This window comes from Rhinoraja longicauda, chromosome 15 (genome assembly GCF_053455715.1).
Source record: "Rhinoraja longicauda isolate Sanriku21f chromosome 15, sRhiLon1.1, whole genome shotgun sequence".
In the NCBI taxonomy this organism is placed as follows: domain Eukaryota; kingdom Metazoa; phylum Chordata; class Chondrichthyes; order Rajiformes; family Arhynchobatidae; genus Rhinoraja; species Rhinoraja longicauda.
The window spans coordinates 44,258,146-44,273,554 of NC_135967.1; the positions used below are offsets into that span (position 1 = coordinate 44,258,146).

At 45.6% G+C, this 15,409-nt stretch overlaps 1 protein-coding gene across 1 annotated transcript in view; it reads left to right on the plus strand.

The window, feature by feature from the left end:
- The first annotated feature begins 4,267 nt into the window (after positions 1-4,267).
- pgk1 (phosphoglycerate kinase 1) overlaps positions 4,268-15,409 on the plus strand; it is a 35,113-nt gene continuing 23,971 nt past the window's right edge. The window contains exons 1-2 of the mRNA XM_078412588.1: positions 4,268-4,459; positions 14,113-14,163. Coding sequence (XP_078268714.1) covers positions 4,395-4,459; positions 14,113-14,163 — 116 coding nt within the window. The 5' untranslated portion in view covers positions 4,268-4,394. The remainder of the gene's footprint in view (positions 4,460-14,112; positions 14,164-15,409) is intronic.

The following is a 15,409-nucleotide window of genomic DNA, read 5'->3' on the forward strand; positions in this document are numbered from 1 at the left end:
TTTATTATTTGTTCCCATTGTTCTATTTTATAAACTTCTCCCCCCTGAAGAAGGGTCTGGACCCAAAACATCACCTATTCCTTTTCTCCAGAGATGCTGACTGACCCGCTGAGATACTCCAGCATTTAGTGTCTACCTGCTCCCCCTACACCCCAGATTTGTCGTGGTTAACCTGTTCTCCATTGTGACCAGGATGAAAGCAGCTTCCTCATAAGTTTCTTATAATAAGCCGCATAATATTCTTTTCACATGTTTGCAGAAGAAAACTTTATCATCTTATTGCCTTGTATTGTATCCTAAGTGAATAAGTGTAGAGTAATGAAAAATATACACCCTTTTTTCCAAAAGATTAATATTAAAGTTTAGAGATTTGTTTTTATTTTTTAAAACGTTGATAAGCTATTGACCAGATTTAATGTGCACTTTTGTGAATTGCATATATATAAATCACAATAAACGTGCAAGTGTTGCCTTTGTGACAGTGTTGGCTGTTCTTTGATTCTCAGTGTTGGTTATTTGGGTGGAAGATTGAAAACTAGTAGTCGTTGTGGCGGCACGGTGGCGCAGCGGTAGAGTTACTGCCTTACAGTGCTTGCAGCACCAGAGACGCGGGATCGATTCCGACTATAGGGGGTTTCTGTACGGAGTTTGTACGTTCTCCCTGTTACCGCGTAGGCTTTAATCAAGATCTTCGATTTACTCCCACACTTAAAAAATGTACAGGTTTGTAGGCTAATTTGCTTGGTGTAAGTGTAAATTGTCCCTAATGCGCGTAGGATAGTGTTAATGTGCGGGGATCGCTGGTCGGCGCAAACTCGGGCCAAAGGGCCTGTTTCCTCCCTGTCTCTCTAAACTAAATTAAACTAGCAGATTCAAGATTGTGTATGGTTTAAACATGCTTGTTTGGAAGTCTGATTCTCTTTGTTGATGACTGTTAAATTTACCAGCAGGTGCTTGAAAAAAACCCACTAAGCATTGGAGTAACTCAGCGGGTCAGGCAGCATCTCTGGAGGGCATGGATGGGTGGCGTTTCAGGTCGGGACCCTTCTTCAGATCCATGTCCTCCAAAGATGCTGTCTGACCCACTGAGTTCCTCCAGCACTTTGTGTCCTACACAAAATTCGAGCATCTGCAGTTCCTTCTGTCTCCAAATGCTTAAAATAGTTTAGCAGTCAAGTGCTGATTTTAAAATGCTGCCATATTGGATATGGGTCTATCTCTCAGCGGGTAATCTCGGATGTGAAACTGAAGAGAGAGGTCCAGAAGATTGGAAAGTCAGTGAAACAAGGAATTACAGATGCAGGTTTACCAAAAAAGGCACCAAGTACTAAACTAAAGCGGGTCAGGCAGCATCTCTGGAGAAAGTGGATAGAAGAACACATTTTGGCTTGGGACCCTGTTTCAGATCGGTGGAATAAGAAAATAACTGCAGATGCTGGTACAAATCGAAGGTATTTATTCACGAAATGCTGGAGTAATTCAGCAGGTCAGGCAGCATCTCGGGAGAGAAGGAATGGATGACGTTTCGGGTCGAGACCCTTCTTCAGACTGATGTCAGGGGGGCGGGACAAAGGAAGGATATAGGTGGAGACAGGAAGATAGAGGGAGATCTGGTAAGGAGAAGCGGAAGAGGGACAGAGGAACTATCTAAAGTTGGAGAAGTCGATGTTCATACCACTGGGCTGCAAACTACCCAGGCGAAATATGAGGTGCTGTTCCTCCAATTTCTGGTGGGCCTCACTGGCACTGGAGAAGGCCCATGACAGAAAGGTCAGACTGGGAATGGGAGGGGGAGTTGAAGTGCTCGGCCACCGGGAGATCAGTTTGGTCAATGCGGACCGAGCGCAGGTGTTCAGCGAAGCGATCGCTGAAACCAAGCGCAGGCTCGGCGATCGCTTCGCTGAACACCTGCGCTCGGTCCGCATTGACCAAACTGATCTCCCGGTGGCCGAGCACTTCAACTCTCATTCCCAGTCTGACCTTTCTGTCATGGGCCTCCTCCAGTGCCATAGTGAGGCCCACCGGAAATTGGAGGAACAGCACCTCATATTTCGCCTGGGTAGTTTGCAGCCCAGTGGTATGAACATCGACTTCTCCAACTTTAGATAGTTCCTCTGTCCCTCTCTTCCCCTCCTCCTTCCCAGATCTCCCTCTATCTTCCTGTCTCCACCTATATCCTTCCTTTGTCCCGCCCCCCTGACATCAGTCTGAAGAAGGGTCTCGACCTGAAACGTTGCCCATTCCTTCTCTCCCGAGATGCTGCCTGACCCGGAGTTATTCCAGCATTCTGTGAATAAATACTTCAGATCAGTGGATATTTTTAAGGCAGTAATAGATAGTTTTTTGACTAGTACAGGTGTCAGAGGTTATAGGGGGAGAAAGCAAGAGAATGGGGTGAGGGAGAGATCGATCAGCCATGATTGAATGGTGGAGTAGACTTGATGGGCTGAATTGCCTAATTCTACTCCTATCACTTATGAAACGAGAAGCTTTTCAGCTGCTCCTATTCAATGCTGCACCTAATAGCCCGCTCCCATGCATTACTGCACGAACAATGCTGATATCCTGCTCACATGCAATGCTGCACGAACAATGCTAATACCCTGCTCCCATGCAATGCTGCATGAACAATGCTAATACCCTGCTGCATGAAGGACGCTAATATCCTGCTCTCATGCAATGCTGCGTGAAGGAAGCTAATACCATGCTCCCATGCAATGCTGCATGAAGGACGCCCATCCCCTGCTCCCTTGCAATGCTGCATGAAGAAGCCCATTCTGCAGCTGCGGCTCACCGGCAGTCTCTGTCTTTTTTTTGTTTTTTGTCTATTGTCATCGTTTAATGTACGTTTTGTTTTATTTTTAACTCTGTGTATGTGGGGGGGGGTGGTGGGGGGGTTGGGGGAAACCTTTTTTCAAATCTCTTCCTCAACGGAGATGCAACCTTTACCGTGTCGTATCTCCGTTCGCGCTACGGCCTAACATCGTGGAGTCGGCGGCCTCCAGCTGGGATCGACCTTGAAGACTCCGGTCGCAGGGCCTGGACTTACCATCTCGGAGGCTTCGGCCGTGGGCCCTGCAGACCGCAACATCGGGAGTTCGCAGGTCCCTGGCTGGCGACCGGTTTTTGGGAGCTCCAGCCGTAGCAGCTTCGACCGCCCCGAAGCGCGAGGTACGATCGACCCGCTCGCAGGCCCTTCATCACCCTGCGTGGCTCGGCCGCAGCACTTTCCATCGCCCGGTGGGGGCTCAGGACTTTCATCGGCCTGCTCGGCTCGGCCTTGGGACTTTCCATCGCCCGGTGGGGGCTCAGGACTTTCATCGGCCTGCTCGGCTCGGCCCTGGGACTTTCCATCGCCCGGTGGGGGCTTCAAAAAGTTGGGAGCCTCGATCACCTCGTGGCACCACGGGAGAAGGATGAGGAGGAGATAAGACTTTGCCTTCCATCACAGTGAGGGTATGCCTAGAGCAATCACTGTGATGGCTGTTTGTGTAAAAATTGTATTTGTGTGTCCTGTGCTTTTTGTTGTCTACTGCCGGACCCTGACGTGAGAGGACGCTGGCGTTGTTTATCCGCCGCTTTTCCGTTAGGATAGTTTGTCTGTTTGTTTTTATGTTGATTGTTTTTGTAAAGCGCTTTGAGCACCCGATAAGGCGCTATATAAAATAAATGAATTATTATTATTATTCTCTGCTCCCTTGCAATGCTGCATGAAGGAAGCTAATACCATGTTCCCATGCAATGCTGCATGAAGGAAGCTAATACCCTGTTCCCATGCAATGCTGCATGAAGGAAGCTAATACCCTGTTCCCATGCAATGCTGCATGAAGGAAGCTAATACCCTGTTCCCATGCAATGCTGCATGAAGGAAGCTAATACCCTGTTCCCATGCAATGCTGCATGAAGGACGCCCATCCCCTACTCCCTCGCAATCCTGATCCCCGCCCTGACGTTGATTGACAGCTCGCCGCCGCGCAGCTACGTGCCGAACGTGCGCCTCTGGGGGGGGTGGGGGGAGAGGGGAGAGGGGGGGGAAGAGGGGAGAGGGGGGGGGAAGAGGGGAAGAGGGGAGAGGGGGGGGAAGGAGGGGAGAGGGGTGGGCCGCGGCGTGACGTCAGCGCGCCGGCCCACGTGGGGGGGTGGCGTGACGTCAGCACGCCGGCCACGTGGGGCTGGGGGGGTGGCCGCTAATGGACGTGTTGGTAGGCCAATCGGAGAGCGGTGATGCCGATGACGCGAGAGGGCACTGGCCAATGGGCGCGGGGCCGGGAGAAGGCTGTGTGCGTGTGTGAAGGCAGCGTCCGCTTCTCCGCCGCTTATTGTCGCCGGCGAGGTCGCAAGGAAGTGCACGCTCTCTCTCTCTCTCTCCCAACCAACCAACCACAATTGCAAACATGTCGCTGTCTAACAAGCTGACCCTGGATAAGGTGGATGTGAAGGGGAAGAGGGTGATCATGAGGTGAGTGAGTGAATGGGTCAATGAAGGAGCGGGAAGCCTCCTCAACGGTGCGGGCCTTGCTTGCCCCCCTCCCTGATCCCAGCTCCCCATCACCTTCAAGAGTCAAGAGTGTTTAATAATCAAATGTCCCAGATAGAACAATTAAATTCCCACTTGCAGCAGCACAACACAATATGCAAACCTAGTACACTGTAAACAATATAATTAAACACGAGAGAGACAAATGTTCAGCGTGAGTGTATATATAATTACATTTTGCAGGAAGGAACTGCAGGTGCTGGTTTAAATCGAAGGTAGATACAAAATGCTGGAGTAACTCAGCGGGACAGGCAGCACCTCTGGAGAGAAGGAATGGGTGACCCTTTATAAATTACATTGTGATATATTTAGCACATATAGTTACTTGAGTAGAGCAGTGCAACCAAAAGTCTAGCCTCCTTTTGCTCTGGTATTTTATTTCATTCTTCACATGTTTAAACTGTCATGTTTTATTCTTTATGTTTTATTCTTAATTGTTTACTGTATGTCGTGGTGTTACTTGCAAGCAAAGCATCAAGGCAAATTCCTTGCATGAATACATACTTTGCTAATAACATTTATTCAATTCAATAGTTTTAGTTTAGTTTAGAGATACAGCATAGAGTCAGGCCCTTTGGCCCACTGATCCCCACACATTAGCACTATCTCACACACACACACACACAAGGAACAATTTAGAATTTTACAGAAGACAGTTAACCTACTACGAACCTTGTACGTCTTTGGAGTGTGGGAGGAAACGGGGGCACCCGGAGAAAACCCACACCGGTCACAGGGGGGAACGTGCAAACTCCGTACTGACAGCTCCCGTAGTCAGGATCGAACCCGGGTCTCTGGCGCAGTGAGGCAGCCACTGCACCACCCCGGACATTCTCCCTGCATGGTGCTGCTTGCTGCTCCCACGATTTAATTATTGGATGCATTAAATACTGCGCATTTTACTCACAATCTGTACTTCAATCTGCAAATTAAGTCATGTCCTAAAAGGATGACTTTCGGTGCCTACAATTCCTTGTGTCCCTGTTATCAATATTATGCAGGAAAATATTATTGCATGCGAGCTAATCCACTCATGAAACTTAAAGTGCTGGGGATGTTTTTGTGTTTTACTCAAGATTCCAGCAGCTGCAGTTCCTTGCCTCCCTGTCATTAATGTGCAGAAAAATATTATTGCATGCAAGCTGACACATTCGTGAAATTTAAAGTGCTGGAGTGTTTTTGTGTACTTAACTCAATATTCCAGCATTTGTAGTTCCTGGTGTCTCCAATTCATTAAGCTTGCCTTCTATTTTCACAGACAATAAATTACTGGTGGAAATCAGTAAACCAAACTGTGCAATGTCCTGAAAGGAAAAATTGCACAACGCTTCGAGGGTGTGCTAATTAACTAGCTGATAATAATTAAAAAACATAGTATAATCCAGCACCAGAAGCTGGAATCTTCAGTGAAGCACAAAGTGCTCGGGTAACTTAGCAGATAAGGCACCGTCGGGGGAGTGAATGGACAAGTGACATTTCGAATCCGGATCCTTCTTCAAACTTCAGTATAATCCATATAACTATTCATTCATTTGTGATAAAGCATGTTACAGTCATGCATAGCCCCGGTTGACTGAGGTGCAGGACATTACTGCTGTTCTCAGTCTGACTGGTTTCAAATGCTGCATTCATGACCTTCAGTCCTTCACAAGGTCAGGTGTGGGCATGAGTGGTGAATCTGTGGAATTCTCTGTCACAGAAGGTAGTTGAGGCCAGTTCATTGGCTATATTTAAGAGGGAGTTAGATGTGGCCCTTGTGGCTAAAGGGATCAGGGGTTTTGGAGAGAAGGCAGGTACGGGATGCTGAGTTGGATGATCAGCCATGATCATATTGAATGGCGGTGCAGGCTCGAAGGGCCGAATGGCCTACTCCTGCACCTATTTTCTATGTTTCTATGATGATGTTTACTTTCACAGAGCAGTAAACTATCTGTGTTGCATTCACGTTCAGATCGCAAATGACAAGTAAATGCACAAGAGCCAGGCAAAGACTTTCCCTACTGAGAGATACCATTACTGCAATCGCTTGATATTTAATTGTCTTATCAACACTGAAGTTCACACTGCAGTGGCCACTGGTGATCAGAAGCTTAATTAAACCAACCACATAAATATAGAGGGGTCCCGACCTGTTCCCTCACAGATGCCGAAGATAGACACAAAATGCTGGAGTAACTCAGCGGGTCAAGCAGCACCTCTGGAGAAAAGGAATTGGTGATGTTTTGGGTCGCAACCCCTCTTCAGACAGCATTCTGATGCTGCCTGACCCACTGTTACTCCAGCATTTTGTGCGTATCTTCGGTATAAATCAGGATCTGCTCCCATCCTGCACCCTCCCAAGTGCCTGCCTGATCTGCTGAGAGTCAGAATTACAGACACAGGCCCTTTGGCTCAACTTGCCCCATTGAACTAGATGTCTCAGCTATGCTTGTACCACCTGCCCGCATATGGCTCTTATCCTTCTACCCTTCCTATCCATGTACCTGTCAAAATGAATAGTCATTCAGTATGGGAACAACGTCACTCCAGCACCTTGGGTTTTGCACATAAATACGAGTCATTGACTTGGATTATCGAGTTCACAGGTTACAGTAGAATAAGGCCATTCGGCCTATCGAGTCCACTCTGCCATTCAATCATGGCTGAACTCTGCCTCCTAATCCCATTTCCTGCCTTCTCCCCAGAACCCTTGATACCCGTTCTAATCAAGAATTTGTCTCTGCCTTTAAAATATCCACTGATGTGGCCTCCACAGCCTTCTGTGTCAATGAGCTCCACAGATTAACTACTGACTAAAGAAGTTCCTCCTCACCTCCTTTCGAAAAGAGCACCATTTAATTCTGAGACTATGACCTCTGGTCCTAGACTCTTCCACCAGTGGAAACATGCTTTCCACATCCACTCTACCTATGCCTTTCCCTGATGCTGCCTGATTCCTCTGAAGAAGCTCGCCATGGGCGGCACGGTGGCGCAGCGGTAGAGTTGCTGCCCAACTACGGGTGCTGTCTGTACGGAGTTTGTACGTTCTCCCCGTGACCTGCGTGGGTTTTCTCCAAGATCTTCGGTTTCCTCCCACACTCCAAAGACGTGCAGGTTTGTAGGTTAATTGGCTGGGCAAATGTAAAAATTGTCCCTAGTGGGTTTAGTATAGTGTTAATGTGCGGGGATCGCTGGGCGGCGCGGACCCGGTGGGCCGAAGGGCCTGTTTCTGCGCTGTATCTCTAAATCTAAATCTGACTCCACAAAACTATTTTAGCATTTATAAGAAATATTTCCCCAAGCCGGGATGAGTACAGGTGCAACATAAACACTCGCGCACACGACCCAGCGCCTTCACTGTGTACAGTTGGTGCGCTGCAGCTGCATTGTAAGGCTGATCTGAAAATGGAGAGGATGCACGCAATGCATGTGGGACTAATTTAATTGAACACGATGATTAATGTGGACTTGGGACAAAAGGCCTATTTTCGCGATGTACGATTCTACGACTCAATCTACAAGATGCATTGCAAAAACTCACCCAATAAATATCGGTCATGCCAGGATCATAAATTTTTCTTTAAAAAATACATTTTATCCTTAAATTGTATTATTTATAACTTTTCTCAAAAAATTAGTTTTGTTAAAAATAAATTATTTACTTGCAGATGCATTTTACAAAGTGGTTTTGAAACCAGAGGCAAGGTCAGAGGGATTTGAATCTGTGGAATTCATTGCCACAGAAGGCTGTAGAGGCCGTCAATAGATTTTCTTCTGGCGGAGATAGATGGATTCTTGATTAGCACAGGTGTCGGGGGTTATGGGGAGAAGGCAGGAGAATGGGGTTAAGAGGGACAGAGGCCGAATTCTGCTCCTATCACTTGTGAGCATAGATTGATACTGACGATCGATTTTTCAGGGAATCGAGTCAGCTTTTAAAATTGTTTTAATTTGATCACATAATTTTGTTATTACATTTTGTTTCTGTTTCTTTTGCTGGTTATTATTTTAACTCGAGTTATTCCCTGTGTAATTTTTTCGTGACAGAGAATTGAAGGCTTAAAGGTGCAAACCCGTACTGCTATTCCTTGCCCAATTGATGAGTAAGGGAATATTTATCTGGGTGACCTTTTAGTCTCAAATGCCAGAGCAGACATACGAAAGTATGCCTAACTAGTGGTTACATGAATAGAACTCCTTCAGACAACGTCAATGCAAGGTCATTAGGAATGAGAGTAGAATTAGGCCATTCGGCCCATCAAGTCTACTCCGCCATTCAATCATGGCTGATCTATCTTTCCCTCCTAACTCCATTCTCCCCATAACCTCTGACACCTGTACTAATCAAGAATAGTCTGTTTTTAGAAACAAGGGATCGCAGGTGCTGATATAGGGAAACAAAAGACATCAGTGCTGGAGTAACTCAGCGGGTCAGGCAGCATCTCTGGAGATGATAGACAAGTGACGTTTCAAGTGGATAACCTTCTTCACACTAATTGTGGGGAAGAGAGGTGGGGTGGGGCAAGGCCTGGCAAATGATAGGTGGATACGGGGGGGGGTATTGATTGGCATATGGTGGACAACAGATGAGATGAAAAGAAGCCGTAATGCTGTACGTTAAGGAGAGAAAATATAATGAAATATTAAATATAATTTAGTTTAGAGATACAGTGTGGAAACAGGCCCTTCGGCCCATCGAGTCCGCACCGACCAGCGATCCCCACACATTAACACTATCTTGCACACACTAGGGACAATTTTATATTTATACCCAGCCAATTAACGGACAACCCTGTACCTTTGGAGTATAGGGGAAGGAAAGAGTCCCGACCAGAAAAGTAGCTCGGCAAATCTCTTTGATTTATTTGCTGCAATGGTGTCCATAAAGACTGTCAGACATAATAGCAGAATTAGGCCATTTAGCCCATCATGTCTACTCCACCATTCAATCATGACTGATCTATTTTTCCCTCTCAACCCCATTCTCCTGCCTTCTCCCTGTAACCTTTGACACCCATACTAATCAAGATTCTTGGCAATCTCTGCTTTTAAAATAGTCAAGTCAAGTCAAGTCAAGTCAAATTTATTTGTCACATACACATACTCGATGTGCAGTGAAATGAAAGTGGCAATGCCTGCGGGTTGTGCACAAAAATAATTACAGTTACAGCATATAAATAAAGTTAATAAGTTACTAAACATAGCACAAAAAGTGTCGACAAAAATTTAGTCTCTGGGGTTATCAAAGTTGACAGTCCTGATGGCCTGTGGGAAGAAGCTCCGTCTCATCCTCTCCGTTTTCACAGCGTGACAGCGGAGGCGTTTGCCTGACCGTAGCATCTGGAACAGTCCGTTACTGGGGTGGCAGGGGTCCCTCATGATCTTGCTTGCTCTGGATCTGCACCTCCTGATGTATAGGTCCTGCAGGGGGACGAGTGTAGTTCCCATGGTGCGTTCTGCCGAACGTACTACTCTCTGCAGGGCCATCCTGTCCTGAGCAGAGCTGTTCCCAAACCAGACTGTAATGTTGCCGGACAGGATGCTCTTTACAGCCCCAGAGTAGAAGCAATGAAGGATCCTCAGCGACACTCTGAATTTCCTCAGTTGTCTAAGGTGGTAAAGGCGCTCCTTAGCCTTACCCACCAGTGCGGCAATGTGCGTTGCCCACGTCAGATCCTCTGCGATGCGGACTCCCAAGTATTTGAAACTGCTCACCCTATCCACAATAGACCCATTTATCTCCAGTGGCGTGTACGTCCTTGGATGTTTAGCCCTTCTGAAGTCCACAATCAGCTCCTTTGTTTTAGTGACATTCAAGAGGAGGCTATTGTCCTGACACCAGAGTGCCAGATCAGCCACCTCCTCCCGGTAGGCCTTCTCATCGTTGTTGGAGATCCGGCCCACCACCACAGTGTCATCAGCAAACTTGATGATGGAGTTTGAGCTGAACCTGGCCCTACAGTCATGTGTGTACAGGGAGTACAGTAGGGGGCTAAGGACGCAGCCCTGGGGGGATCCTATGTTCAGGGTGAGGGAGCTAGATGTGTGTTCCCCCATCCTGACCACTTGGGGCCTGGCAGTGAGAAAGTCCAGGACCCAGGCACACAGAGGGGTGCTAAGCCCCAGTTCCAGCAGCTTCTCAACCAGTCTGCTGGGGACTATTGTGTTGAATGTTGAATGCCCAATGACTTAGCCTCCATAGCCCTCTGTGGCAATGAATTCCACAGATTCTCCACTCTCTAGCTGAAGAAATTCCTCCTCATCTCCATTCCAAAGATATGTGTGTTTATTCTGAAGCTTTGTCCTTCTGGTTCTAGACTCTCCCATTACTGAAAACATCCTTTCCACGTCCACTCTCTAGGCCTTTCATTATCCATTAGGTTTCAATGTCCAAGAACCATGCCTCATTTTGCATATTGGGCAAGAGGTCTTGGACGCTGGTTTTCAAATTCTTTCTCGTATTTATTTATAGTTGACCTCTTAACCTATGGAATGAATGAGAACATTTAGCTGGGTCCAAGCAGTAAAAGTTGTGATATATCAATTAACTTTAAATTTATACTTGAGGTTTTCCCCTTATACTCCAGAACAGAAGGCCCTCATTAGTTGAAGTAGCCAAAGATACATCAGTTTAAAACTGTGGATCAGAATCATACAAAGGCCTTCTGGATCATGGTGCTTTGTATTAGTTTAAGAAAAATATGCTGTCTGGTTCAGTCATTTTTTTTCCATCAGTTTTTTGGTAATCCATTTTTGCTCTCAGTCTTTGAGTATTTTAAAATTGTAAAATCTCAAACTGCTGCATTTTTGTATGAGCAGTTTCCAAATTTGTCTGGGGCAAGATTTAGCAGTCGAATCATTCTTAATTTGAAGATTTTTTTTCGTGTTGATCATTAATATTATCAGTGACTGGTCAATCCACAATGTGGAACACTATGAAACTTGAGGTTTAGAGAAGTAACTTCCTGCACGTGGATATCAACGACTGATCTGAGCATGTGTGTGGCTGCCCGTAATAAGAATCTCAAATGTTATTCAGAAATTAACATACAATTCTTAAGATGAAAATGAACATTACAGTCGTTTTTTCCCCAGAGATGCTGCCTGACCCGCTGAGTTACTCCAGCACTTTGTGTCTATCTTCGGTATAAAGGTTTTCACTGTATCTCGGCATACGTGACAATAAACAAAACTGAACTGAACTGAAACCAGCAATTCTAGTTCATTCCTACGCATACAGTCCTAAACGTCTAATCTGCCAGCTTTTTGTGGAAAAGAAATGTGCTATCTTACTGAAAACGTGTTTTGTACATCCTGCCAATGATGTATAGAGGAATTGCAGCTGTTTGTTCAACCGTAGAAATTTTACCAATGGCGTGCTCTCTGTTAGTGTGCTTTGCCCAATAAATTGTGTAAACCCTAATTACAGTACCAAGGAATTCTGGCACACATTTGTTCACCTTTTATCATGAGAAGAGGGTCACTAATTCCACTGTCAGATTGATTTCTGCTGTTCATCACTTCCATTGTGCTGTGCATTCAGAAGCAGAAAGCAGGAAATTATGTTATTGATTTGGATGAGTGGTTTAGTGTGGTGGAATGTGAAGGTGCAAGGGTGACATTTTACATTGTGAGAGTCAGTTTTAACAGCACCATTCTATAAAATGGATGACCATGAGAGATTAAATTCTTAAACCTTTCACAGGGGTTTTACTGATCAGAACAATCACAATTTTCTGGTTGTAAGCAGTGGAGTGGCACAGTGGTTGGTGTACGACCACTGAAATTTGCTAGTTGACAAAAAAAGACACGAAGTGCTGGAGTAACTCAGTCTGAAGAAGGCTCCCGACCCGAAATGTCACCTATCCATGTTCTCCAGAGCTGCTGTCTGACCCACTGAGTTGCTCCAGCACTTTGCGTCTTTTGTGTAAAGTAGCATTTGCAGTTCCATGTGGCTCTGAAGTTTGTTATCTACATTAATGATTTGGATGGCAATATAGTTAACATTGTTTATAGGTTTGCACATTACACCAAAATAGGTGGTATAGTGAGGAAGGATATCTAAGTTTACAGCAAGATCTAGATCGTCTGGGAAAATGGGCTAAGGAATGGGAAATGGAATTTAGCTGACAAGTGTGAGATGTTGAGCTGGGATGTGTCAAACAGGCCAGGACTTGCACAGTAAATTGACGATCCCTGGAGAGTGTTTCAGAACAGAGAAATGGGAGTTCAGGAGCATGGTTTCCTGAAAGTGGAGAGTGGAAAGGAGAGTGTGGTGGAGAGTGTGGTGAAGAAAGTTTTATGTGAGCTTCCCTTCATTGGGAAGGGTGTTGAGCACAAAAGCTGGGTCATCATGATGCTGCTGTACAAGACACTGCGAGACCACAATTGGAGAACTGTGCAGTTTGTTTGTCCAGATACAGGGAGGATGGCATTGAGTTGGAAACCACCAACGTAATCCAGGATGAGTCGGACTCTTCTCCCCTCTCCATCAGGCAAAAGGTACAGAACACCTCCAGGTTTAGGGACAGTTTCTTCCCAGCTGCTATCAGGCAACTGAATTATCACAACCAAAGAGCAGTCCAGAACTACTATCTACCTCATTGATGACCCTCGGACTATTTTGTTTGGACTTTGCTGGTTTTACCTTGCATTATTTCCTTATCAAATATCTATACACTGTAAATTGCTCGATTGTAATCGTGTATTGTCTTTCCGCTGGCTGGATAGCAGGCAACAAAACCTTTTCACAGTACCTCGGTACACGTGACACTAAACTGAACTGAAGGTTGCGGAAGAGATGCACCAGGATGTTACCTGGGCTTCCTGGAACTTCTTTGGTGGCTGAGGGCTGACCTTATTGAGGTGTAGAAGACCATGAGGGGCAGGGATTAGATGAACGCTCGCAGTCAATGATGACCTTCAGCAAGACTCGGGGCAGATGTTTGGATAACATGTCATCCTACAGCATCTGCAGGGACAAGCATCTCCAGATTAACTACTTTGAAATATACTCCATTATTGCCTTCATTTCATGAGACATGTCGCTTAACACGATATGTGTAGTCAGTGTCTCAGTCTTTGCACAGTCCGTGGTGACTCCATGCTTGGCATCCATGAATTTTTTCGGTCACATTTTTGCATTTCTCATTTTGATCATGGTTATTTGTGTAGATTTTTTGGACGTCATTTGGTGTAGCTGTTTAATAATCATTGAATTAACCCCACAGTGATATTCTTCTTGTCATTATCATGCTCTTGAGAAGTACGTTGCAGTAAGTTGCTACAAGACCTGGTGAGTTGCTGAGACGATGTCTGGTGGCCAGGTGATGTCTTCTTGGAAGATAGACGCAAAATGCAGGAGTAACTCCGGGGGTCAGGCAGCATCTCTGGAGAAAAGGAATAAGCAACGTGTCGGGTCGAGACCCTTTGATCTCTTGGATATGATTATGGACCACCGCAGGAAGATTGTCATTTTGTTCTTTATTTTTTGTGCCTCAGACATTTACAATACGTGGGCAATAATTTTGTGAAGCTGGATTGAAATAATGAGATTAAATCTATATCACTGAGTTATGGTGTCACCTTCCTTTCAGGGTGGACTTCAATGTACCGATGAAGAATAATCAGATCACCAACAACCAAAGGTAAGATTCACTTTGATCAGCTACTCAATTAATTTTGCTTCTACTAATTTAAACCAGGCAATTTGTTTGGATGCGTCTGATTCAGTAGAGATTAGATTAGAGATTATCAATACAGTGCGGAAACCGGCCCTTCAGCCCACCGATTCCACGCTGACCAGCCATCACCCCGTACACTAGCACTATCCTACACAATAGGGACAAATGGTGTACAATTTTACCAAAGCCAATTAATCTACAAACCTGTATGTCTTTGGAGTGTGAAAGGAAACTGGAGCACCCAGAGAAAACCACCTGGTCACGGGGAGAACGTTCAAATTCCGTACAGACAGCGCCCGTAGTCGGGATCGAACCTGGGTCTCTGGCGTTGATGTGGGAGATAAACCATGGAAACCCTGCACTGAGACGTGTAACCTTCACTGCTGGCACTGGAGAGCAGGTTGTTAAACTGTACGTCAGCCCCACTACCTGCGGTTCCACGAAGGTCATAAGTGATAGGAGCAGAATTAGGCCATTTGGCCCATCAAGTCTACTCTACTCCACTCCGCCATTCAATCATGGCTGATCTATCTCTCCCTCCTACTCACATTCTCCTGCCTTCTCCTCGTAACCCCTGATACCTGTACTAATCAAGAATCAATCTATCTCTGCCTTAAAAATATCGACCGACGGCCTCCACAGCCATCTGTGTTAAAGAATTTCTCAGATTCACCTCCTTCTGACTAAAGACATTTCTCTTCATCTCCTTCCTAATGTGCTGCCCGCGTCAGTTCATACATGATAGGAGCAGAATTAGGCCAATTGGCCCATTAAGTCTACTCTACTCCACCATTCAATCATGATTGATCTATCTCTCCCTCCTAACCCCATTCTCCTGCTTGGTGAAACTGCCTTACAACACTAACAGTTCCATGAAGAGAACTCGACATACAACAACTGATGTCCCAAGCATGCAGATTGAATTTTGACATTGTATCCCACCAAGGAGTTCACTGAGGAATGAAATTATTTTCTATGACGTGGGCCACAATTTTAGGAGATTTCCTTAGAAGTTTGCTGTGCTTTAATATTATGATTGACTCAACTAGCAGGCATGTGAATATTCCGCGTTTCTGCGGATTTCCGTGTTTTTAAAATCCATTTTCCGTGCTTTTTGCATGGTTTCCGCGTTTTTCACTTTGCCAAATAAACGGAGAAATCGGATCGAAAAAAAGAAAGAGAAAAAAACCCGATGTATAGACTTGTAATG